The sequence below is a fragment of the Molossus molossus genome, unplaced genomic scaffold (assembly GCF_014108415.1).
Source record: "Molossus molossus isolate mMolMol1 unplaced genomic scaffold, mMolMol1.p scaffold_m16_p_7, whole genome shotgun sequence".
NCBI lineage: Eukaryota > Metazoa > Chordata > Mammalia > Chiroptera > Molossidae > Molossus > Molossus molossus.
Window position 1 is genome coordinate 31,351,439 of NW_023425401.1, and position 24,550 is coordinate 31,375,988.

Consider the following 24,550-nt stretch of genomic DNA (forward strand, 5'->3'; position numbering starts at 1 on the left):
CAGAACCTGGCAGTAGCCTGGGTCCAAACCCATCCAGCTCTGGCGCAGTAGGCTCTTCAGAGGGGACCTGCTGTGCAGCTGCCTGTGGCTCTGTTCCCCGGGGCAGAGGCAGATAAGAACTGAGCAGTGTTTATACCCACACTGCTGCCGTGTCTTCCTGTTTGTTTTGATTTGGGGGACAGAATGCTTGAGCAGCTGCACTGAACTCATCTCTGATGCCATCAACTACTTCATCCTTTTGTCTGCGTTGCAGATCAGACTAGCTCCGCCCTAGCTTCTTCTGGAGGGCCAGCATATGATGTTGCTATCGATTCCGAGGGGCCCTTGGTTGTCATTGGTTTGGTTTATGCTCCAGAACTTTAGTCGTGTCCCCTGGTGATCTATTTGATTCTGTTGTTGTTGTTGTGTTTTTATCTTTAAAGTAGGAATAGTAAGAACAGCTACCAGTGGTCAGTTTCTGCTCTGAAACAACATGATCCCACAACTCTATGTCATTAAAACAAATCTGCAGCCGTCTGTAACTCAGCCTAGACACCGCCACCTCCTCTGCTCAGCACTGGTGCCGTTTTGCACAAGCGTAACTAATTATCGCTAGCTCTGTTTGATGGTTCCATTCTCCCCTGGATCTGTTCTCCGTATAACCTAAGTAAATTCTGATTCTGCCTCGCTTGCTTCCATAAATGACTACCCTTCTCTTTCTTTCCCTCCCCTCGAAAATGTAGATTACATGAACTCTCTCTAATTCCTTGGCATCCAGTTTCCCATCTTTCCAGTTGCAGATCACCCCGTGTGCTGACTTCCAGTCCCAGATCACCCCTGTGCCTCCCTGGTCAGCAGACGTTGCTGGCCTCCTCTCCCCGGAAGCCCTCCTTGACATCTGTGCTTGGATGGCTGTGCACTGGTGGGCAGAGAGGTTTCTCATCACTTAGGTGCTTCATCTTCCTCCCACCCCATATAAGCTCCTGCCTCAGTTAGCACGTAGGTGGAATGAAGCCCTCATCTGAGTCTCACTCTTTTTTTTTTAAATATGTTTTTATTGATTTTTTTTTTTAGAGAGAGAGAGGGGAATGGAGGAGAGAGATAGAAACATCAATTGGGCCCTGGCCGGTTTGGCTCAGCGGTTAGAATGTCGGCCTGCAGTCTGGAGAGACCCGGGTTCAGTTCCTGCTAAGGGCACGTACTTTGGTTGCAGTTTGTCCCCGGCCCTGGTTGGTCGTGCGGGTGGCAGCCACTCGATGTGTTCCTTTCATATCGGTGTTTCTCGCTCTCTCTGTTCCTCTCTCTCCCTCCCACTCTACCTGAACAAAAAATGGAAAAATGTCCTCGGGTGAGGATAAAAAAAAAAACATCAATTGGCTGCCTCCTGCACGCCCCCGGGAATATGCCCTGACCAGGAATCGAACCAGTGACCTCTCAGTCCATGAGAGGCCAGCCCATGGGAGTGGCCTCAATCCACTGAGCCACACGGCTGGGCTGGGTCTGTCTTTAACTCTCCTCTCCCCTTCCATTGCCTTCTCCATGTGTCTGTATCTCTTTAGTTCCCTTTTTTCCTGTTCCACAGATGCAAAAACTGTGGCCTTATCCTTTCTTTGGCTTTACCCACTTTTTTTGTCCCCAGTTCAGCTGCCAACCCCTGTTGATCTCCATTCCACCCACTCCCTCATTCCCATCTGGTCTTTTCATCTCACCTAGTTGCTAAAACGTTAATTGTTATCCCTGCCTCAGGGCTCTCCCTCCCTAATCAACTCTCCCTCTGCTGGCCTCTCTCCCAGGGCAGATACAAGTTAGGACCCTCCATTGACCCCTCGGCCCCCACCCGGCCCCCAGAAGGTGCCACCCGTTCAGAGCAGCATTCTCCGCCTTCTGGGACTGGTCCCCAGTTGTTTTATTTTCTGCCATCCTTTCTCGTGCCCCTCCCGTGCCACCTGAAGGCCTGGTCCGTCCCCCTCGCTGCCGTGACAGGTAGTGAGTCTCAGGCTCTGCACCCAGCAGGCTCGGCTTTGAATCCAGGCTCCACCACCTTCCCAGCCGTGTGACCGCAGGCAAGTCATCTAACCCCCTTCGCCCCTTCCGGCCTCGGTTTGCTCACTTGTTATAAAAACTGGAATAGTATCACTGGTTACCTTATGATGTTACACGGACCCAAGACAAAATTCTTACCAAGCTCTTAGCACAATGTATGGTGTACATAACAAGCACTCAGTAAATGCTAGTGAATGATAATGTTGATCTTAACGTAATTATCATCCTTATTAAAAGTTCACGGGACAGATGTGGTGCTGGGTCTGTTTACCTACAAGTGTGGGAAGCCCTTGTCACTGTGCCTCTGTGCCATTCTCGGCCTGGATGACCTAAATCCTAATCACACTTTGGTCACCAACTGATGCGTTATCTTATGTTTTACCACCTCCCCAGACTCCCCCCGCCAGCAGAAACCTTGCCTGCCTTGACTTGCCGTGTGTCTGGACCTTAGCTCTTATCCTTTACCATATTTTAATTATCTTGTCTCGTACCGTTTTCTCTATTTATAAGGCCTGTATTTATTGGAGTGAGTAGAAAATCCTTTCCTCTGCTTGCTGGCTGTGTGGACCTGGGTAAGTTGCTATATTAGTTTGCTAGGGCTGCCATAACAGAATACCGCAGACGGGGAAACTTAACATAAAGGTGTTTTCTCACATTTCTGGAGGCCGGAAGTCTAAGATCAAGGTCTCAGCAAGGTTGATTCCTTCTGAGGTCCCTCTTCTTGGCTTGAAGGTGGCCACTTCCTCTCTGGCCACACGTGGTCTTTTCTCTGTACATACAGGTGTCTGTATCTTAGTTTCTTCTTGTTATAAGGACACTAGTCAGATGAGATTAAGGTCCACTCATATCACCTCATTTTACCTTAATTACCTCTTTGAAGGCCCTATCTCCGAATATAATCACATTCTGAGAGGTAGTATCTCAATATATAAAATTTGATGGAACACAATCCAACCCAGAACAGTTGCTTTAATCTTCCTACGCCTCCATTTTCTCTTAAGTAAAATCTGGAAAAAGTACTTCTTGAGTGACTGAGGATCTCTGTATGATACATACAGAGCAGTACACTGATAGTCCATAGTGGGGGCTTAATGAATATTTATTCCTTTTACTTCTGTTTCAAGCTCCTTGAGAAGAGATGCTTTCTCATTCACCTTGTGGCCGCGCAGTTCCCAGGACAAACTTGAACATGATTGCTTATAAATATTTGGTGAGCAAACATGTGAATGAACGATGAGGTAGCAGAAGTGAGTCTGCAGCAGGCGTGTGCATTTCTCAGTGGACGGGTCCAGATACTGGGGAGTAACTAAAATTCCAGTAACAAAGACTATTCAAGAAGCCAGTGGAGAAGTCAGTGTCCCCACTGTTAATAGAATATGCCATGCAGAGCCAGTTCCAGTGTGGAAAATCTCCCCCTGTCCTACTTGTCTCAAACTCCAGGAAGTCACAGGGAAATGATTTGTGGCAGAACTGCACACACACACACACACACACACACACACACAGTATCTTCACACAGCCAGAGCTCTCGAGTGATGAGGGACACAAAGACATGGCGCACAATAGGTGTTCCTGTCCGCGGATCCTGCTGTCTTTGATCTCTGCAGAGGAGGGACCTGGGCAAGGTACTGTGAATGGACAATAGAGCAGGAGCCAGAAGAGCAGCAGGCAGTGTGTCAGTGATCAAGTCGTAGTGATGCCCAGACACCGAGCATCTGATGATAAGCATCTTCTCTTGGTGCCTTGGAGTCTCATTTCCTTCCAGCTTGACTCCAAAGGACCCATTCATCCCTGGCACCTCTACAATGTGACACTTTGAGTCTGTAGGTTCTTTCTTTCTGAGCCCACCAGAGGCAAGGCATACAACATGACTTTTTCTTGGTATCACTACACTCATGCTTCCCACTGCTTCTGTTCCCTGCAGCTCTCCGGGGTGCATGTGACTTTTGTCTCATCGTTAGTTATTAGAATTCACTCGGTTGTGCTAAAAGAATTTGTATCTCTCTTTTGGTTTGGGATTAGGGAATTGAGTGTAAGTTCTTATTTCATTGTATATAATGTTAACTTTTATAGGCATTAGTAAAGATACAAGGTAATGAAAAAGACATCGATTCTATACCTAAGAATTATACCCTTTAATAATGGCACCACGTGGATATGTATAAAAAGTTTGTTATGAAATCAGATGTAAAACATTTAAAAGTTACTCCGCGAAAGAATGTGGAAGGCTGGAATTTGAAATCACAGCCTTAAATAAGCCTATAAAGCAGCCTTAGCACTGAAAGGGATCCTAGAGGTGATGCAGTGAACCAGAATGATTCTCAGCTCTCCCTGCACATCTGATCGCACAGGAACACGTTTCAAAGGGCAGATGCAGAAATTCTCATTGAATTTGTCTGGAGTGGGGTCTAGAAGTCATTTTTTAAAAAATTTATCCTTGACAGTATTACATATGTCCCCCATTTTCCCCTTATTTGCCCCACTCCACCCAGCCCCCATCCCACCCCAGGCCTTCCTCACCCTATTGTCTGTGTCCGTGGGCTATGCATATATGCATATAAATATATCTTCCCTTGTCTCCCCACCCCTCCCCCCTCTGAGAGCTGTCAGTCTGTTCCATGCATCCATTTGTTGTTCATTATATTCCGCATATAAGTGAAATCATGTGATACTTGTCTTTCTCTGACTGGCTTATTTCACTCAGCATAACACTCTCCAGGTCCCTCCCTGTCATCTCAAAGGGTAAGAGATCTTTCTTTCTTACAGCTGCATAGTGTTCCATTGTGTAAATGTACCAGTTTTTTATCCATGCATCTAATGATGGGCACTTGGGCTGTTTCCAGATCTTAGCTATTGTAAATAGTGCTGCCATGAACATAGGGGGCATATATTCTTTCTGCTTGGTGTTTCAGGCTTCTTAGGATATATTCTGAGAAGTGGGACCACTGGGTCAAATGGCAGTTGCATTTTTCAATTTTTGAGGAAACTCCACACTGTTTTCCAGTGGCCGCACCAGCCGGCACACCCACCGGCAGTGTACTGGGGTTCTAGAAGTCATTATTTTTTTAAAAAAAACTCTGAAAGTGATTGTAGCATGCAGCCAGGAAGGAGAACCATCAATTTAGAGCTAGAGGAAATGACCCTAACCTGTTGGGAGACTGCTGGGACCTTGGTCCTCATTAGCAGTGAGGGAGTTGGACAGCCGGGCAGAGGCTCAGGCTGCACCGTGGTGTCCTCGCCGCCACCTCCCCGCGGTCGCATCCCGGTGCGTTGGCTGCACCGTGGTGTCCTCGCCGCCACCTCCCCGCGGTCGCATCCCGGTGCGTTCCTGGGCTCTTCTGCAAGGAGCTCAGTGTGCGCTGACTGCTGTCCGTCCTGCCTTCGGTCGGTGTGGCCCCACCCACTTTCGAGCTTTCAAAAATGAGCCTCAGGCTAATGCCAGCTCAGTGAATCTTTCTGAGAGATTCTACCCCCATAAAATATTGTATTATTTTTTTATTTTTTTGCAACTTCAGAGCACAGGTCCAGAAGCACAAATATTATCTTTACTGTGCCCTCAGCACTGTTACTAGGTCAGGTCCATTTCATCTCTTCATCCTGCCACACTTAACTCTCTTCGTGTCACGTGCAGAGGGGCAGGCACAACCCCAGAAAACACTCAAGGGCTGTCGGCGGGGCTGGTCTTCCTGCTGCCCGCAGATGGCAGCGGCACGAGCAAAGCCTGGCTGTTCTGAGCCCTAGAGGAGTGGGAGCAGAGTGTCTTCGTGGGGACCAGGAGAACACACCGCCTCCGGGTGTGTCGTCTCACCCTCCTTTCCACTTTAGAAGGGCCTTTCTTGGGCCTCCTAATGAACCCAACCCAGGTTTTTCTCTACCAAGATTGTCCGGTCCACCTCCTTAGAGTCACCTAGGAGAGATGAAGGTGATGGCAAAACATGCAGAAGCCAGTGCGAGAGGTGGTCCGTGTGGCAGTCTAGACTCGGGAGAACACCACTGCCTTCGAAACGGGTCATGTTTCCTGGAGAAAAGGAAAATCTCTGTTTTTAAGAACGAGTGTGTCTTGACTAAGGTATTACATTGGTGAAAATGGAAAAACAAGTTGATTTAGAGGGTTAAGGAATGAACCGTTGGGGGGAGGGGTAACATTGCCATATATATTAAATAAGTTATGCAGAAGTATTTATTTTCCCTAATAGAAGTAACACACGATCTGTGTAGAAGAAATTTAAAAATAGAGTAGAAAAGAAAATAGACCATTTGTAATCTGCCACTTCAGAAGCACTACCCTGGCGTGTCTCTCCCACATGCTGTTCAGACAGAGCGGGGGGAGGCGGCCATGCACTTAAACATACGAGTTTCCACGTCACATCGTACAGTGAACATTTTCCACGCTGTTTTCATTGACAGGATAGAATCTCATTGCACGACACACTCAAATTCATTTAATTCATTAGTTACATTGTTTCTAACTTTTATTTCTAGGTATTTTAAACAATACTTCAAAGACCATTCTCATAGCTGGTTTTGATTAGTACCAGTCATTTTGTCAGGGAGTATACATTGGTTAATGGGATCAAAAGCAAGGAGTCGTTTTGGATGATACTGACCCAAATTGTGCCTGTTACCATGATGGCATCTCCTGAGCTGTAAGATGTCATTGCCATGTCTGAGGTCTAGTTTGGTGCCTTCACTACATACTAAAGGTTCTGAACTATAACTGTGTCAACTTTAGTTTGAATGATATAAAAATTTAATATATTTGTGACAAGGAATAACAAGTTGAAGAACAGTAAGAAAGAATGTAATTGCGTATGATAAATATAGGCTTAGCTTCAAAATAGCTAGCTTAAAATTTCTCTTATAGTGCACTTTAAAGATTTCCACCGATGATCTCGGAGGTGTGGCACCCAGCCGCTGCTGGAATGAAATAACACACATTGTTCAAAGTTTGGGCCATAATTGATTTAATGCATATTTTTACTACTTTTGACATTTATCTTATATGAAAAGAGTAATTCTATACACAGGTAATACATAAATAAAATTATAATAATATGTAACTCCAGAAAATAGTGTTTGATGATCAGCCTGCTATTTTAGGGGAAGAAAAAAAATACCTTTCATCTAAGTTTACATGTTTCCTGGCCACGTGTGAATCCTTGACAGAGTCATGAAGAACCTGTGTCCTCCCGTGTCCTCCTATCCTGACAGGCAGATCTTTGTCTTCACTTGGATACTGTTTGATTTTTATTTTATTGCTGCTGTTGCGTCCTTGCCTTTGAGCCTGTGATGGCAATTGATTGCCCTTCAAGGAATCTTTGTCATTTTACTGTGAAGACTCTGGTGAGGCCAGCAGAAGTCTGTTTTTGGGGGGTTTTTTTGTGTTTTTTTGGTGGTTTGTGCCCCTAGTGGGAACCGAACCCAGGACTCTCTGGTCCCCAGGCCGACGCACAACTACTGAGCCAAACTGGCCAGGGCGAAGTCTCTCTGTTTTGAGCTAAGTCTCTGTGGTCTTTGCCCTCTTTCAACCTTCCAGTGAAGGACATGGGGCCGATTTACCCACGACCCCCTAGGCAGTAACTGTATTTTGATTCGAAGTCATAATCACTAACTGTTTTAATTGATGGGACAATTGATTGAAACTGTGGTCTCTTGAGGATAGACTGATGATCGCTCACCTCTTCCTGAACCATTTTACCGTGACCTTGCTTGGATAATAAATTGTTTCTTTGTTCCTTTTTAGGCAGGAGGTTCCCAGGTGATTTTCACAAATCCTTTGGAAATCGTCAAGATCCGTTTGCAAGTGGCTGGGGAAATCACCACGGGTCCTCGAGTCAGTGCTCTGTCTGTCGTAAGGGACCTGGGGTTCTTTGGGATCTACAAGGTAACTTTCCTTTCGGTCTTTCATCTGACTATGCGCCTCTCCTAAACGAGTCACTGCTCGTCGGCATGAAATTGACTCCTCGCGTTTCTACACGTGGGGAAAACGCTCTGTTGCAACTCACAGGGCACCTTCATGCCCATTACAAAGTGCCCCTTCCTCCCATCCACCAAAACACAGTCCTTAGAAACACACAAGTCGAGGGTGAGTGTGATGTACATGCCCACTGGTGTCATTCAGTGCACAGTTCTTTGCAGCAACACGGGCTGGAGCCTTGTTTGGATGTAATTGATACAGAAATTCCTGATTCTCGGTGTTGTCCTCCACAGAGGAGAGGTGAGGGGACCGCAGGGTACCACCTTCAGGAGGGACGCTGAGCAGTTCGAGGAGAAGCCCACAGCAGATCCAGAATTTACGTTCTGATCCTGTACATCCAGCCCTTGCCCATATGTATGGCTTGTCGTAATTATGCTGAAATTGAACCATTTTTCCTTTAGAAAATAGTTTTTCAGAATGATTGGAAAACGAAACTTTTAGAAAATTCTTAAAATGGGTTATTCACACTCCTCTCCCAAAGAAGGCAATGGAATATATAGAACCTGCTTCATCTGTGCCCAGGTATGACGCTTTAGCAAACATGCGGTGTTCGTCATCTTTCAAGGAGAAGAATCAAAAACACGTTCATGGCCAACTTGACTGGGTAAACCTTTAGGGAGAGAGGATGAGGAGGCTGATGTCTACTTACAATAGCTTTCATTTCTTTACATAAAAATTTATAAAATCACATTATATGAAATTAATACTGCGTTTTTTCTATACACACATATCAAGAAATAGTTTATTCAAATTCTCCTTGTGAATTTGGAACCAGTGTCTCGATCACCACCTGAGCCACTTCGGTGTGGCGGCGTTTTTCATCATTACCCCAGGCTGGCAGACGGTGCCCTTCTGCCCTCGGTGGGCGGTCATGCCCTGGAAGTTCATTCCACAGACATGGACTCTCAGGACCGTGTCCTTTCCCAGCTCCCACTTCATCCGGCAGGGCTACCGCTGGTCCCAGGCAACTTGTCACACTGCAGTTCAGCTGAACTTTAAACGCCCTGTTTTGACATTCAACACAGCATTTGTGAGGTCCTACCCCCTGGTGCACTTTTTCACCCTTTTCTTTTTAACTCACGTGTGCAGGTAACCTTGATCAACGTCAGTGTTAGTAATAATTGAGATTGTTGCAGGTACATTTGCCTTCCGGGTACTTCTCAAAGTCAAGTGAGGGGAAGGGTACCCCATGATCGGAGACTTTGTAAGGATCAAGTATGATGTGACACTCTCTTTTCTGGGGTCAGTTTTCGGGGGGAGGGAGGAAAACTTGCCTTATGGTTTGGAATCTGTGGTGCTCTGGAATAATCATGATGATTTCTCAAAGTAGCACTTAAAATGCTCAATCTGTGAGTGTTTGCCCCGGAACACATAGCCTAGCTGTTTCAGTTACCAAAATGTTATCCAGCTGTAAGAAATAAACAGTAGTGTCCAGCCGGTGTGGCTCAGTGGCTGAGCTCTGACCCATGCACCAAGAGGTCACCGGTTCGATTCTCGGTCAGGGCACATGCCCAGTATGTGGACCCAGTCCCCAGTGGGGGGCGTGCAGGAGGCGGCCAGTCGATGTTCTGTCTCATCAATGTTTCTGTCTCTCTCCCTCTCCCTTCCTCTCTCTCTAAAACCAATAAAGGGAAAAAAAAATTTTTTAAAAAGAAAGAAGCAGTAGTCTTGAGGCGTAGCACTGATCATTTTGAGAAGAGCTCGGCTCCTTTTCTAAAATTTTAGGCTCCTGCAGACAGTGTAACATGATGTAGTGGCATGTCATTTTGACAAGATGCCAAGCAGTCTTTCAACAGGTTCTCGGGGAAAAAAAAAAGAAAGCTTAGGTACTATGGCATTGACTGCTATCAAAATGTCTAGATGGATAAAATGGTAAAAACGTGTTTGCTGACACAGAAACAGACTGCTAAACTACCTGCAAGTGATACAAGGCTGAGACTTGGTCCTTTTCATCTTCGCAGTATTTCATAATCTTAATCCCCTTTAACACCCCCTGGAAGTGGTTGGTCTCCTGATTTTGTAGTTAGGGGAACAGAGGTTGCCAACAAGAGTCTCGGAGCTGAAACTGAGGCTCAGAAGTTTCTTGTTTCCACTTTTGTGCTAAAGTTGCTTTCCTGAGCTGAGCAGGATCGCTCAAGTTTGAGCAAGAGACCTCTCCCGTATAAAGTTGGTTTAATTACTAGTCTGGGGGTTTAATCTAGTTCAGAGGCATTCCTCGGCGCGGTGCTGCTTTCGGTGCATTGGTAATTACCGAGGGAAGTCTCCAGGCTTGGAGCTTCTGGAGACTTGATTTCGTGGCAATCGAGTGATCTGGCTGTCCCCTCCTTTCTGCTGGTCATCCGCTTCAGCTGAATTCCCTGCCGAGCTCTGTGAGCCTGGACTTCATGCATCTGAGTTCACCGCTCCGTTCAGTCTGATTGGTCTTCATTTCCTACCTCCCCAGGTTATCCTCATTTATGTCACCAAACTGCAGCCTCAGCTTTGGTTTCCTGTGACTCTCTTCTCCGGGTTCCCCACCTTACCCCACCTCTCCGTGATCAGGAATCACTTGAGCTATTCAACATCCATCCTTTTAGGGGGCTCACAGATTTAGCTTTGCTGTGTCATTGATGTTTTTGTTTTAGGATAGCACTGGTTAGTAATAAAGCTCTTCACTTGTTTGGGGAGAAAGATGCAGGTGACCTGGAGTGACCTAAATCTTTAAACCTGGTATGTGTCCCTCCACGTGGGTCTTCAAGAAGAGGACTGCTGTCCTAGTTTTAGTTGGGACAGGTAATCTTCATTCTCCTTCCCTGGGTCCTTTTGTTTGTGGTTGTTAACATGACAATGCGGGACCCGGAGGCGGGTGGTTGGCTCTGTCCTGTGTGTTTAGGCCCACGGTGCTTAACCTCACCTAAATTGGACCTGACCTGGCTTTCTATTTTTCCTCGGGATTGACTTGCAAAATACCCCACTATTCTGTGACTTCCCAGTGAATGGTAATTAGAATACTTGTTCTAGAAATACATTTACAACTGAAAAAAAAAAAAGTGGATGTGGTAAACATTTCACATTCCTGAGGTTAGAAACAGTTACAGTGAACCCTGTAAACAAAGCCCCCTCTTTTGGTGACATTTAGAGGTTTGGTTACAGCACAGTGTAGGTGGTGATCCAAGTAAAGGCAGGGTAAGCAGCTGCCTTCGAAAGAGCTTTTTGAATGAAATGTAGTTTTTAAAAGTCTGCAACTATATTGCTTTCCTTAAGAATACATGGGGATACGTTTCCCCTTCTCTAGGGGAAGGGGAATAAATCTTTAATTTTATTACACAAGCCCCTAGCGCACAAGGTAAGTGAAATAAAGTGTCATAGAGAAGAAAAGGGTGCACATGTACTTGGGAATGACACGGATTATACCTTGGGAATGGAATGAAATTTACTATATAATGTGGAATGTCAGCACAGCTAACATAGGCTACGAGATGCTTCCTTAAAAAAAAGGATTGGTTTATGTCTCTTTGAGGTCAAAAAACGGGCAGGGGCCCTGGCCAGTTTGGCTAAGTGGTTAGAGCATCATCCCACGGTCCAGAGAGACCCTGGTTTGGTTCCCGCTAAGGGCATATACCTCGGTTGCAGTTTGTCCCCAGCCCCGGTTGGGGTTGTGTGGGTGGCAGCCAGTTGATGGGTCTCTTTCACAACTATGTTTCTCTCTCTCGCGCGCGCGCTCTATGAATGCAAAGTGTACCCTCAGGTGAGGATTAAAATAAAAAAATGAAAAAATAAATAAAATAACAGGCAGGGAAGCAATGACTGCGAGTGTCTATCACGCATTGTTGGAAATCATATTCGAATATGCGTGGGCCAGACACCTTGGCTGCAGCCTGGAGAGTCCCTGGGACCACGGGCTCTGTCTGCTGTGCTCTGATCACAGGCCTTGGTCCCACTGCCTTTGAGAGTATTCAGATACATGTCCTCCACACACCACACACGTACGTGTCCTGCGCGTGTGTTCATTCGTCGTGTGTGTGTAAACGAGTTAATGGCGTTCTTGTCCATAAAATCAGAGAGCAGATGATGATATATGTTCTTGATTATCCTGCTCGTTATCTCAAAAGGATGTCATTTGTTTTTTTCTTTGTTTTAAGTAAAATCCAAGTTTATGTTTTTTAAAAAATCAAATAATTTAGAGATGTCTAAAAGTAAATTCTCTCTACCCCTTACCACTTTATTCTCTCTTCAAAGGATAACCACTGCTTATATTTTTTATATATCTTTAAAAGGAAGACCTTCTACTTAGATCAATATTTACCTCTCTCCCTCCCTCTATACTGATTGATACTCCATGTCAGTATCAATTTTGTGTATGTGTGTTTTAATAAAAATAGAATCTTTCTAACACACTATCTACCTTAAAGCTCTTTCCTCATTTAATAGCTGTATACAATTTTTTCAAGTATTTTTAAGCAGTTTCCTACCGATAGGTGTTTATATTGTTTCTAGTTTGGGGATAGTACAAGCAAAGACAGGAGGAATACCCCTGCATATATTTTGACATACTTTTGTGAGTATATACCAGTGATAAATTCCCAGCAATGAAAATCTAAGATAATGGGGCATGTGCCTTGTTTAGTGTTAACAGATTTTGTCAAACACATGCACAGTTTATCAGTTTTATCTTGGTAACTTAAGTACACAAGAAAAATGTCTTGATTTAGCAGCTTTAAAAAAATACCCATTTTCTGAGCTCCTGGCCCCCAGGAAGAAAACAGCTGTTGAGTCGCTGCCGCGGGGCCGTGCTCATTCCTAACACCCAGGGCGTTGTGGTTTCCGACCACCACACTGGCCGTTCTCACCCCTCTCCCCCCACAGCCGCCTTCCATCTGGACCTCTGCGAAAACCTCCTCGAGGGTTGATGTAGCCTCCCGACCCTCCCAAATCATTGTCCCTACAGATCGATCTATTTAAAATCTGAATTAGATTGATTCATTCTCTTGACACGCTTGTTTGGAGAGCCCACTAGCCATTTAGGGCGTGGCTGCGAAATCCAAGTCCCTGCTCACACTTCGGTGGGTAGAAGAAGTCAGCCGCCAAGGTTACAGGTGTAGGACACTAAGAACCTCGATGAAGAAGAAGGCAGGGTAGGAGGAGAGTATGGAAAGGGCTGAGGCAGGCTAGGCTTGGGGAGGGGCATTTTAAAAGGGTGGTTAGGGTAGGCCTCTGGGAAGAGATGATGTTTGAGCAGCAGCTAGTGTGCCCTGCAGAACGGTGTCTCTCGCCCAGCAGCTTCCTGCTGAACCTCAAACAGAACCCCAGCTCCCTCCCTGCTGGCCTCTCCTCTCTGCTGCCTTTCCTTTGCTCCACGCTCATTCCCTCTCACTTTTCCACCTGCCCGAAGGCTCTGCCCCTCAAGTCTTAGCTCAGCAGATGTCTGCTCAGAACGACAGCCAGGCCCCTGGTGCCACAGCCCCTCTTCCAGGCCTCCACGTGGCACCGTCGCCATCTCTGTGTTGGCTCCCTCATCGAGCCTGTATGTTCAAACCACGGACCCGTCTTGTTCCCTGCTGCTCAGTTTCTGGCCCTGGAGTAGACATTTGATAAGTATTTGTTGAGCCCATGAAGGGTAAGCAGAAGCCAAATGTTTCCAGGTTATCAACAAGGATGTCAGAGCGCCGAAAGTGAATGAATTGGCAAGTAATGACCAACGAAGACCATGCCATCGGGGGGGTCAAACGTAAAGAAAGGAGCTGGTTATATGACAGGTGGCTTTTCCAGCTTCGGAGGCATCCACCATTCACCCAGCAAGCTCTGGCCGGGGATATGGAAGTAAAGCAGTAATATCGCAGGGCTTTGTGAGGAGGTGACCATCTCACGGGGAGTCGGACAAGGAAGCAGGTCATTGCTGAGAGGGCGGTCAGAGGGCTGCGCACGGGCTCTAAGGGAGGGTGGCTAACCTAGCAGGAAGACCGGGAAGGCCTTCTGAAGGGGAGATGGCCTTCAGAGTCAGTCCCCGTTGACCGAGTGGAGGGAAGGCAGGTGGCATGATCACGCGTGTGCTTCAGTGTGGAGAGCGACATAGGGGACAGCGAGACTGAGCTGGGGGGCCAGCTGGAGGATAGCGGCTGGGGATGCCCTGGACTGAGCGGGGTCCGTGATGGTGGGGACAGAGGGGCGGTGGATAGGATGTTAGAGAGTTGGTCTCACAAAGTCTTGAAAATGATGGAAGGTGAACAGTAAAGGAAGATTAAAAGATGACTCTCAGATTTCTGGCTTGAGCACCTGAATGGATGGTGCTACTTTCAATTTTAGAATTTCATAATATTTGAGAAGCTGCAAGAAACCAAAAAGGACCTTCTGTCTAACGTTGCCTTTGTAATGGAGGACTAGAAGCTCAGAAGTCCTATGAGATTTAAGTGGAAGGCTTAGGTGGACCAGGGCAGGGCTGAGACCAGGACTGTCTCCTGGCTCCCCACGCAGTGTGTCCTCCCTCTGCCATAGTGAATGTAGTCTTGTCCAAGGCCTGGGGACTGGACGTGTTCTTTAAGGCTCATCTGCATGCATGAAGCCATGGGAGAGAGTAGGGCCTCCAGGCTGATGGATACCAATGATGGGACTCAGAGCCACCCACATTCAGATGACAGAAAGAAGTGTGGGTGGAGAAAAGGGTGACACAGTTGTCAGGTGGAGAACAGAGGGAGCAGGGTGTGGGAGCTGGTGCAGACCTGAGACACCGGGGGGAGGGAGAGTGAGTGGTATCGAGTGCTGCAGAGACCACGGGCCATGAAGGCCAAGCAGAAGTCTTTGAACTTAAAGGTACAAGTCAGTAGCTATTTTTAAGAAATCAATTTACGTAGAATGGCGGATGTAGAAACCTTATGAAAAAATATTAGCAGAGACAAAGCACTAACTTTTACTGTGAAAGAAAAAAGGGAAAGAGGACAGCAACTGGAAGGAAAGGCAGAGTCTAGCGCCAGTTAGGGGGAGAGGAGGTGGAGAAGTTTACTCTCTTCGTTGGGAGAACCATGCCTGTCTGCACAGAGCAGAAAGGGGTCCCTGAAGGTGGAAGGATTGAAGCCTCTGCAGAGAACGAGATCGGTTACGGTGGGAGGACTCTCAGGAAGGACATGGAGACAGTCCAGGCTTATCCTTACTACGGCCTGTGAGGCAGGTCGTTGTTTTGTTCTGTTTTGTTTAGCTCCGAGTTCCAGCTGAGGAAAGGAAGGCTTGATGGGTGTAGGTAATTTGTCTAAGGTCACATATGTTGTAAGTGGGAAACTAGATTTCAAATTCAGTTCAGTCTCTGAAACAGGGGTGGGAAAAGAGGCTTTCTTTCCCTTTATGTTCCTGTGGGTCAAATGCATTATCTATAAAAAGAAGATAGTACTAGTTCCTTCATCGCCATAGGGTTGTTGTGGGGGTTTTGCTCAAGTCACACATGTGAAGGACACAGGAGAACTTAGCGTGTAATACACATGATGTGTTGGTTATTATTAATTTTAAATTATGAGATTTTTTAAATTAACGGATTCTTGCAGAAGTACCAAGCTCCTTCCGCGCGGCCCTGGCCCTGGGCCACTTCTGCGGCGCTGTGGTCAGCAGCGACGCTAGGCCAGGCATTCTGTTTCGGACTCTGGAAAAGAGACACCTTGAAAATTATTATTAAAAAACAGTATCTGAAGGAGTTGAGTGCAGAATGGGCTAGATAAGATTCTAAAAAATATTTGAAAATGATTAATTTTTTTTTTTATCATTCTTCCATTCCTTCACCAAACACTTATTGAGGGCTAATTCTAGTAGGAGCCAGAGTTACAGAGATTGAACAGAGTATTATTGCTTTCAAAGTGATCAGTGTTGAGGGAGGTGAAGGAATGTAACCATATCATTCCAGTGCCATTAGTATCTTTAAAAAGTTAATTTTAATAGGCAGTATAGTTTTAAAAAGAAGAAAATGCAGATATACAAGAGTATGTAACAATAAAATGTTAGTGTTCTAGCTCCATGTTGCAGGGGCAAACATTTTTATCAGGTTCGTGGTTTTTTGTTGTTGTTTGGTTTTTATTAGCTGTCAGCAGAAGTGGTTTTAACACAGCACTTTTTTATTTTAGCTACATTTGTACAATATAACATATGCTGTCCTTCAGGTTGAGTATGGAGAGTGTGCTACTAATCCACTGTCTGTGGATTACTCTAAATACACTTTCCAGAAGCGACATACCTATCTCCTAGTCTGTTCTTACATTTCTCTGGTTTCTAACTGTGACCAAGGTATGCACTTAAAAGATGGCCAGTTTAAGAAATGTTCACTGACTGTAAAATTAAGGTGATCTGTCTTGTGACAGCGAAAGAGTCCCATGTGGGATATGATCAATTTAGCAAACTATTGAAACTTACTTGGTTGGATTAAGTCTTCCGCCAAATAAAAGATTGGCTCTCGGCCTGATAAATGTAGAACTCGACTGTAATTCAGGTATGAAACCACAGAGTCCTGCTCCAGCTACTCGTTGTTTAAAGAATACATTAGCTGTTTCCATTTTCTGCTCCAACAGGACAGCATGCTTTTCATTGATAATAGTAATTACTTTATTTTGTCACCTCTTGTGCTAGATATTGTACTAGGTATTTTATATTAATCACTGGATGTGAATTTAATTTTTATGTCAATACAAATGTTATTCACATTTCATAGATGAGAAACTGGAGGGGTAGTTTAAGAACTTGGACCCCATCAGATACTAAGTGGCAAAGCAATACTTTTAGCCCAGGTCTCTGACTCCAAAGCCTGTATCCTTGCTCGAGGTGTGGAGTGAGGTATAGAGCCATACTTAAGGTGATTTATTTTAACTACTTTTTTTTCTTTTTATTGATTTTGGAGAGAGGAAGGGAGAGGGAGTAAGAGATAGAAACCTCGATGAGAGAGAGCATCGATTGGCCGCCTCCTGCATGCCCCCTACTGGGGATCGGGCCCACAACCTGGGCATGTGCCCTGACCGGGAATCAAATTGGCAACCTCTTGGTGCATGGGTTAATGCTCAACCACTGGGCCACACCAGTCGGGCTATTTTAACTACTTCTTTGAATGCAGTCTGCTTCCTCTCTGGGAAGTCATCCTCTCCAAGAAGAATCGGCTGTTAGAAAGGTGACACATGAAGAGAGTCTCCCGCTCAGCTAGCCGGTCAGCCACAGTGGTTGACCTTGCAGAGAAATGGCCTTCCTTGGGGGTACTGAAGGGGATTGGGATAAAGAGCCTTTTCTTTCTCCCTGGATGTGCACCAAGGAAAATAGAAAAGAAGAATGATCACGGGCGCTGCCTGCATATTCCACCACTGACTGAAACTTGTCGAGAAAGTGGGTGAAGCGCACACCAGCTGACATCTGCTCCACAGGTGTCAGGTTCTCTCTGGAAGGGCTCTAACCACTGGCAGAGGGCCTGTTGATGGCCAAGCAGCGTACGCCAGTAGGACAGTAGAGAGAGCCAACACTGACACCAGGGTGTCTCCTGCCCCAGAACCTTGAGTTGCCAAAGGCCTTTGTTAGACTTGCAGTGAAATTAAGGAGGGATCTATATCCTAAACGGCCCTGGATTAAAGGAACTAAATAATAGGCATTGATATCTTATATTAACATTGAAGTGATTTCAGTGTCGCTGATCTTGCGTCGCCATTTGTTGGCTGGTTTATTTGATTTCAACACCGATGACGCAATCACATAACAGGTCTTGGCACCAGTGATATTTCTCACCCCGTCTGAGTCCCAGCCACATGGCCCGAACTGTCCCCTGACCGGGCAGGAGGTGCTGCCAGGCTGTAAGACAAGGGTTAACTGGCTTGGGAGAAACCAGGAGGAACGCTAAGGGATCAAGACATGACATGCTGCCCATTGTTTGTTGCTCCAGGATCAAAATATACAATTATACATGCCAAATAAATTCTAAACCTGTATGTTAGGAAAAGAGGGGTGGTTCTGACTACAGGTGCCAGAAGCATTAAATAACCTTCCCAGACAAGGTGCACCACTGTTGTCGTGACTGCTGCAGGGTCCCCAGTCTGGCATCCCCCCACCCCCCACCCCGTGCTAGACAATGTACATTCACTGCAGGAGTCTCTGTTAAGCCTCCGTCTCCCAGACCTGCTGGCTCCTGGTGCCCGGCCCTGACACAGAGGTGCCTTTGTGAGTGTAATTACCTTCCCCTGTATTAGAAATAGTCTGTTTAGAGCTGTATTTGCAGGTACAGCTAGAATAAGTAGGAATTAGCATGTGAAAAGACCTGCCCTGGCCCTGACTTCTTTATCAGCAACCATCCTTCGGGACTAGTTTGCTTGTTTTTTTCTTCCCTTCAAATTGATTGGGCAGGTGTGATACCAACCGAGATGAGGAGCTTTAAGAGAAGGAGAAGAAGAGAAAAGGGCACTGGTGGTAACAGTGTGTGTGTGTGTGTTACATATAGATCTATTGTGTTATATCTTTTGACAATTTCTTGCCAGACAGAGCTGCCAGAGTAAACTTGAGTGGATGATTCCAGCAACTTAAGAATTGATTAAAGCTCCCTTGGGCTTTCAACACAGTGTCCACATCCAAAAAAGCACGAGAAGCAAAATAAATCATTCCTTTGCTGTGGTGACACTGTGGTCAGTGTCTCCAAGCCTGTCTAATTGGCTTGTGTCGATTGTGGACTATTAACTTCAAGTTAAGTGAGGCTTGCCCTTAAGGAAGCTTGCCTGGACCCTAAATAGAGTGATGACGAGAGATTCCAGAATGTAGAGAATTGGAATGGAGCCGGAATCGATAATTAAACTCGATCTGAGTCTTGATTCTAGTTTATTTACATAGAGGTCTCCCCTGAGATGCCTTTTATCGTTCCTGTCTTATTAGTGGGTCTTTTAGTTAAAAGAAGGGAAAAAAAAAACCAACCAATAATTTACCCTCTTTGGAGAATGAGTGCTCTAATGAATAGTAAGAGATCAGAAGATTGCATTTTGCATTTATTAATTTTCCCCACGTGATTTTGCTGTGTACAAAGGAAATTCAAAGCTAACCAGAGGATGTCCAGGTCCGGGCTGCCTGGGGAGCCAGTGAGAAGGAAAGGCAGGAAAATGGGGGGTTTTCTCATGGGGCAAGAATGTTTCAAGATTTGTTTTAGGTGGCACGCCACTTTGTAATTTATTAATTTTTTTTAATGGCCAAAGTAATTATTTTTTGCATTGCTGACGCAGGTACTTGGACAGCACGGACTGTTTCCTTTGATTATAAAGTTGCCTGTTCAGAGTGCTTGATCACCTAGTAAAAGTCGCATGCGGGGCAAGCAGAATTCAAGTCAAACAGGTTTACGTTTTGCTGTAGGACGGAGAATGGGTGTTCACCAAAACTGAAGGATTTATCAAGGAATCTGGGAGAGAGCCGTCTCACTGTAGGAACTTTAAAAGCCTTTTTCACATCCTGCTTCCCTTTTCATTGTGTGGAGCAACAGGTCAGGCACTGCCTGGGGCAGCCTTGCACATTGGCACCTGCCTTTGTGCCTGAGACCTGAAGGAAGTGGCCGGGAAAGGAGACCAGGGGAACTTAATAAGTCTGTGCTTTTTTCTCCGGCCTTCTGCAAAGTTAGCTTTCCTTGGGAATCGGGCTTTCGGCTCTCGTGCCTGGGGTGTGAGAGAGGCTGCGGGCACCTCATGGCTCAGGCCAGTGATTTGCTGCCTAGAGATGTCTGAGCAGGTGCAGGGCTGTGGAAGGATGCAGGCCCCAGGGAGGCGGGAGAAGGACCTCCTCGTCCCCTCTGTCCCTAACGTCTGCACTGCGGTTCACACTGTACGCGGGGCTTTCATGGTTATTGCCTCATTTATTCCTAAACCCCTGTTCCCTCCCGATCCCCCGGAAGGAGCAGCCTTTAGTATTTTTGACAAATGAGGAAGGTTTAGTGCTTGACTATTTCTTCTCATATAGTCAGAAACCTGACTCTAACATTTGCTCCAGTATGCGTAAATTACTCGATTTCTAAAAAAAGTCCTCACCGAGGACATTTTTCCATCTATTTTCAGACAGAGTGGGAGGGAGAGAGACATTGACGTGAGAGGGACACATTGACTGGTTGCCTCCCACACGACCCCGACCACAACCAGGGACCAAACCGCAACCAAGGCACATGCCCCTGCCCGGAATCGAGCCCATGACTCTTTGGTCCACGGGCCAGTGCTCTAATCAGTGAGCCAAACCTGCCAGGGCAAATTACTCCATTTTTATTATGCATTGTCTGATCCCTGGTAGGAAAAAATGCAACATATTCCTCTTCGTTTTTCCTTAGATTTGTTCTTTTTATTTGTGTTTTGATTAAGCCATTTTTCCTCTCAGTCATCCAGGGCTGTTTTCAGACACGTCTTAAAGCCCAGCACACCATTGAGAGGCGCTCGTTCTCACACTGGTGCACGACCGAGTATCCTGATTTCAGGACAGAGAGGTCCTTCTTGGGGAAACCCACTACTTCTTTACGTGTCCTTACCTTCCTTGTGTCCCGGGGAGATTCAGATCACGTCTGCCACGGCCTTCTGATCGCAGTGAAGCCATAGAGCTTAAGAGAGGGGCTGACCACTGTCTTTCTCTCTCTCTTTTTTTTTAACATTAACATTCCAGTTCAAAATTATCCACTACTTCCTCCTAAGTCCTGTTGTATCGTCAGCAAATTATATATCTTTGTTTGAAAAACAAAAAGCTTGGTTTTGGTTTCTAGTCTAGTTTTCCAAGAAATGAGTTTGTTTTCCTTGCAGAAACCTGACAACGTAGCCCAACGCCTCTCATTTCTCGTTTTAGTTGTGGTTTTTTCTGTGTGATTTGGCAGAGCGAACTCCAAGTCACCAGGAACGTGTCTTAGGCCCCAACTGACAGCCAGAGATGTTGCCGTTTTCTCAATGAAATCGGACAGCAGTTCCTGGCCCCTGGTCGCTTCCGCTCAGGAGCAGGCCACACTGACACAGGCCGATGGAAGAGGAAGAGGAAGAGGAAAGCCCAGGACAGCCTTGGACCCTGTGCAGACACCGGGGAGCCGTGGACAGTCAGTCCACCCCCTGTCTATCTTCTGGTTAAAGAACCCTCAGCGGGAAGGGGGGTATTTGGGTTTAAATGAACAAAGAGCTGGTGTTTAGGAGGTTGATGTTGCCAAAGAAGATGCCGCAGGATGGGCACCTTGGTTGATCAGATGCATGAGGCCCCGGGTAGCTTCCCCTGGGAGGAATCGAGCTAACCAAGGAGAGGAAGTCATTGCAAAGCTTCGAGGAGGGGGAGAACACCAAGCCCAATCCGCAGGACAGGCAAGACCAAAGTTGGCCAAACAGTTTTTGAAATAACACATAGAAAGGAAATGTAGTCAGTATGGCTGACGAATGAAGGCCATGTTAGACCGTACTGCCTTCTAACCAACACCAAGACGGAAGCCCCAGCCGGGAAGTGAAGGCGTACCCCGGACCTGCGGGCGCCTGGGCCCGGCTCTGGGACGGTCCTTGATGTTGCTGTTGGAGGCAGTGCCCCAAACATGGCACCTGATGTGCTTCTCTCCTGCTGGGGAAAAGGAAGAGCAGTTTCACTTTTCACTATTTTTCTGTATTGTCTGTGATAACCATTTAATATTTCATGATCAGGGGAGAAAAACATTACCAGCAAAACCATGAACAGAACGTAGGGACTGAAGTTGGCTCTGAAATGTGAAGATTTGGGGGAAGAGATTAAAAGTAAAAACGAATGAACTTAGTAAAAAGCACGATTTATGAGGAGGAATTCTATCAGCCTAAAAAATTACTTGTACGTGATTTGCTTAGAAAGTCGGTGACATGGCAATGCCTTACACTGTGTTGAGGCAGCCAGATGTGAAGATATAATGAAGCTAGAACTGATCTTTATTGGAGTTGGTTACTTGGTGTCTACGTTGAGTATCTTCTAGACAGAGTCTGCATATGGGCAAATAGCAAGCAGAACTTACAGGAAGATTTGGAGGCAAAATAAGGAAAAGAAAGTGAAAATATAGAAACAAATGGGTGATAGTGTTACCCATACACAGTAACTACCTGCATTATAACTTTAAAAAAAAATGAATAGAGAAAAGTTGGGATGCTACACATGGGTGTTGGGGTTATACTTCTTCCCCTTGAAAAGCTGAGGGACAGGGAAATAACTTAAAACTCCTACATTTGGGTCTGCTCTGACACTGTCTCTAAGGATGTCCCCTGAGCAGGCCAACAGTGTGGCCCTTAACAGACACGCATTTGCTGGATGAACTATCCCGGGCATTCGTTTGCACATGTATGAAATGAGGAATTTGGGTGCGGTGGATTTTGTGGTTCCTCTTCTCAGTTAGGCATTTAACAGTTGGGGGGAGACAAGATAAAAATGATTGGGCTGATTGGCAGTACACGATGTGGGTTCTCCTTTTCTCGAAATATCCGCGTTCAGAGTGGACAGAGACGTCCGAATACATCCATGAGCGGGTTGACTGAGGAACAGGCAGCATGACAGGGTCCAGATTCCAGACATTCGCTCTGGTTGGAAGGATGGGCCAAACTAGGTGAAGTGTAATAGGATTAAACATGAAGTTCTACTTACGTTACTTGTTTAAGGCAACTAATCAGGTTACAGGAGACCTGTAACCTAATTAGTTGCAGTTCCTGTGAAAAAGCCGAAGGGTTTTGTTACCCGCACACTCAGTTTGAGTCAGAAGTATAATGCGAGCACCCGAAAAGCAAAGGCTACACTAATGAATGTGTTGTGTTAAGGAAGTTTGACAGATTGGAGCCCAGCCTCAGCCAAAAATATCCAAGATCCACCATCACTGTTCCTCAGTAACTGTCACCGGGCTTGACTGCATTCTGTTGGGTCTGGATGGAGTTGTTATTTTCCTTGAAGGATCTCTAAATTTGGTGGAAAGCTTTAGGCTTTAGAAATCTGTAGAAGAAATGCTATTAAATCATGAAGTGTTGAAAAAGGGTGACTTCCTTCCCATTTAGCCTACCTAGAACACAATATACGTCCTGCAGTTTTCATTAGACGATTAACCCTTTCATCATATTTCTGGGCGTGCCTCAGGTCTCAAGGTCTGCCCATGCCCCCACAAAAATCATTTGGTGGAGACCTTGCTCTGGTTGTTCATTGTTCTACACACAGCTCTTCAATGTGTGGGAATTGTTGTAAATATTTTAAGGCTTTAGAGCAGGCATTTATCAATGTTTCATAAATCCTGGAGGGTGGGGGTAAGTATGTGAATAAATTAGGGGATCTGTGAACCCCTTGAAAAGGCATATAATTTTTTACATATGTGTGATTTTTTTCTGGGAAAGAGTCCAACACTTTCATCGGAGTCTCCAACAATACAGAAAACAAACCCCTTCCCCTGCCACCTGTATAATTTTTCTGCTTCCCGGCGAATGAACAAAGGCATCTCAGCTGTTGCCGCCCGTCTTCTAAGAACGAATCTTCCTTGAAATGCCAGTGACCTGCCATCAGTAGGGATTTTAAAGGAGTCACAAAAACCTGTTAATAGAAATCTTACTATTACAATAAACAAGAACTACCCCTTCCTCCCCATGTTACACGACAACACTAGTTTTATTTTAAAAAGAAAATGTAGCCCTGGCGGGCGTTGCTCAGTGGTTAGAGCATAAGGGCACATACCTGGGTTGCAGGTCTGATCCGCAGTCTCAGTCGGGGTCGTGCAGGAGGTGACCCATCAAGGTGTCTCCCTCACATCACTGTTTCTCTCTCCCTCCCCCTCCCACCCCCTTGCTCCCTCCCTTTCACTCTTTCTAAAAAAGCAATGGAAAAAATATCCTTGGGTGAGAATTAACCAAAATAAATAAATGAAAAGAAAGTTTAGATTTATGACTGCAGAATTTGAGTGATTCTTTTTTTTTTTTTTTTTCTATTTCCCTTTTAACTTGAGTACAATTCGGTCTTCTTGGGGAATATTTTGTCCTGAGTTAAGTTCCAAAGAAGCTCGGTCTTCTCCATGGGATTTGTGTTTCATGTGGTTTTTCTCCTTCTCTAACGGACAGGGTGCCAAAGCGTGCTTTCTGCGGGACATTCCTTTCTCGGCCATCTACTTCCCGTGCTATAGCCACGTGAAGGCTTCCTTTGCAAGCGAAGATGGGCAGGTGAGCCCCGGGAGCCTGCTCTTAGCTGGCGCCATAGCTGGTGAGTGTCCCTCGCGGAGCCCCATCCCCACCCTGCCCCCGGGCCACTGCACTGGGACTTGGCTTCTAGTTCTTGACAGGGCACACAGCACATGGCTGTACATCGCTATGAAGAGCTACTGGGAAGAAAGGGAAGGAAATGAATCTAGCAGGTTAGACTCTTAGACAAGCTTCACTTCTTGACTCCAGAAAAGGCTCGTTAGAAATTGGTGCATTTGGCTGTATTATTGTTGGATTCCAGTTCAGGTTCCATTTTAACTCATCGTTTCACTTCATGGCACAAGAATGAGAACCAAGGCTGAAGTTTAAAATGAAGAATTGTGCTTTAGGGGTATCTAAGAAGAGTGTCTAAAAGCTTGTCCAGAATGGAAGCAATAGAATTACCATTTAGAGAAAAGAAATATAGTGCAACCAGAAA

The 24,550-nt window shown here is 45.8% G+C and overlaps 1 protein-coding gene across 2 annotated transcripts in view; it reads left to right on the plus strand.

Moving 5' to 3' along the window:
• The window catches only part of SLC25A13 (solute carrier family 25 member 13), a 188,821-nt gene that overhangs the window by 151,947 nt on the left and 12,324 nt on the right, over nt 1-24,550 (plus strand). For both annotated transcript variants that reach the window (XM_036247320.1, XM_036247321.1), the window contains exons 14-15: nt 7,766-7,906; nt 23,995-24,133. In XM_036247320.1, coding sequence (XP_036103213.1) covers nt 7,766-7,906; nt 23,995-24,133 — 280 coding nt within the window. The remainder of the gene's footprint in view (nt 1-7,765; nt 7,907-23,994; nt 24,134-24,550) is intronic.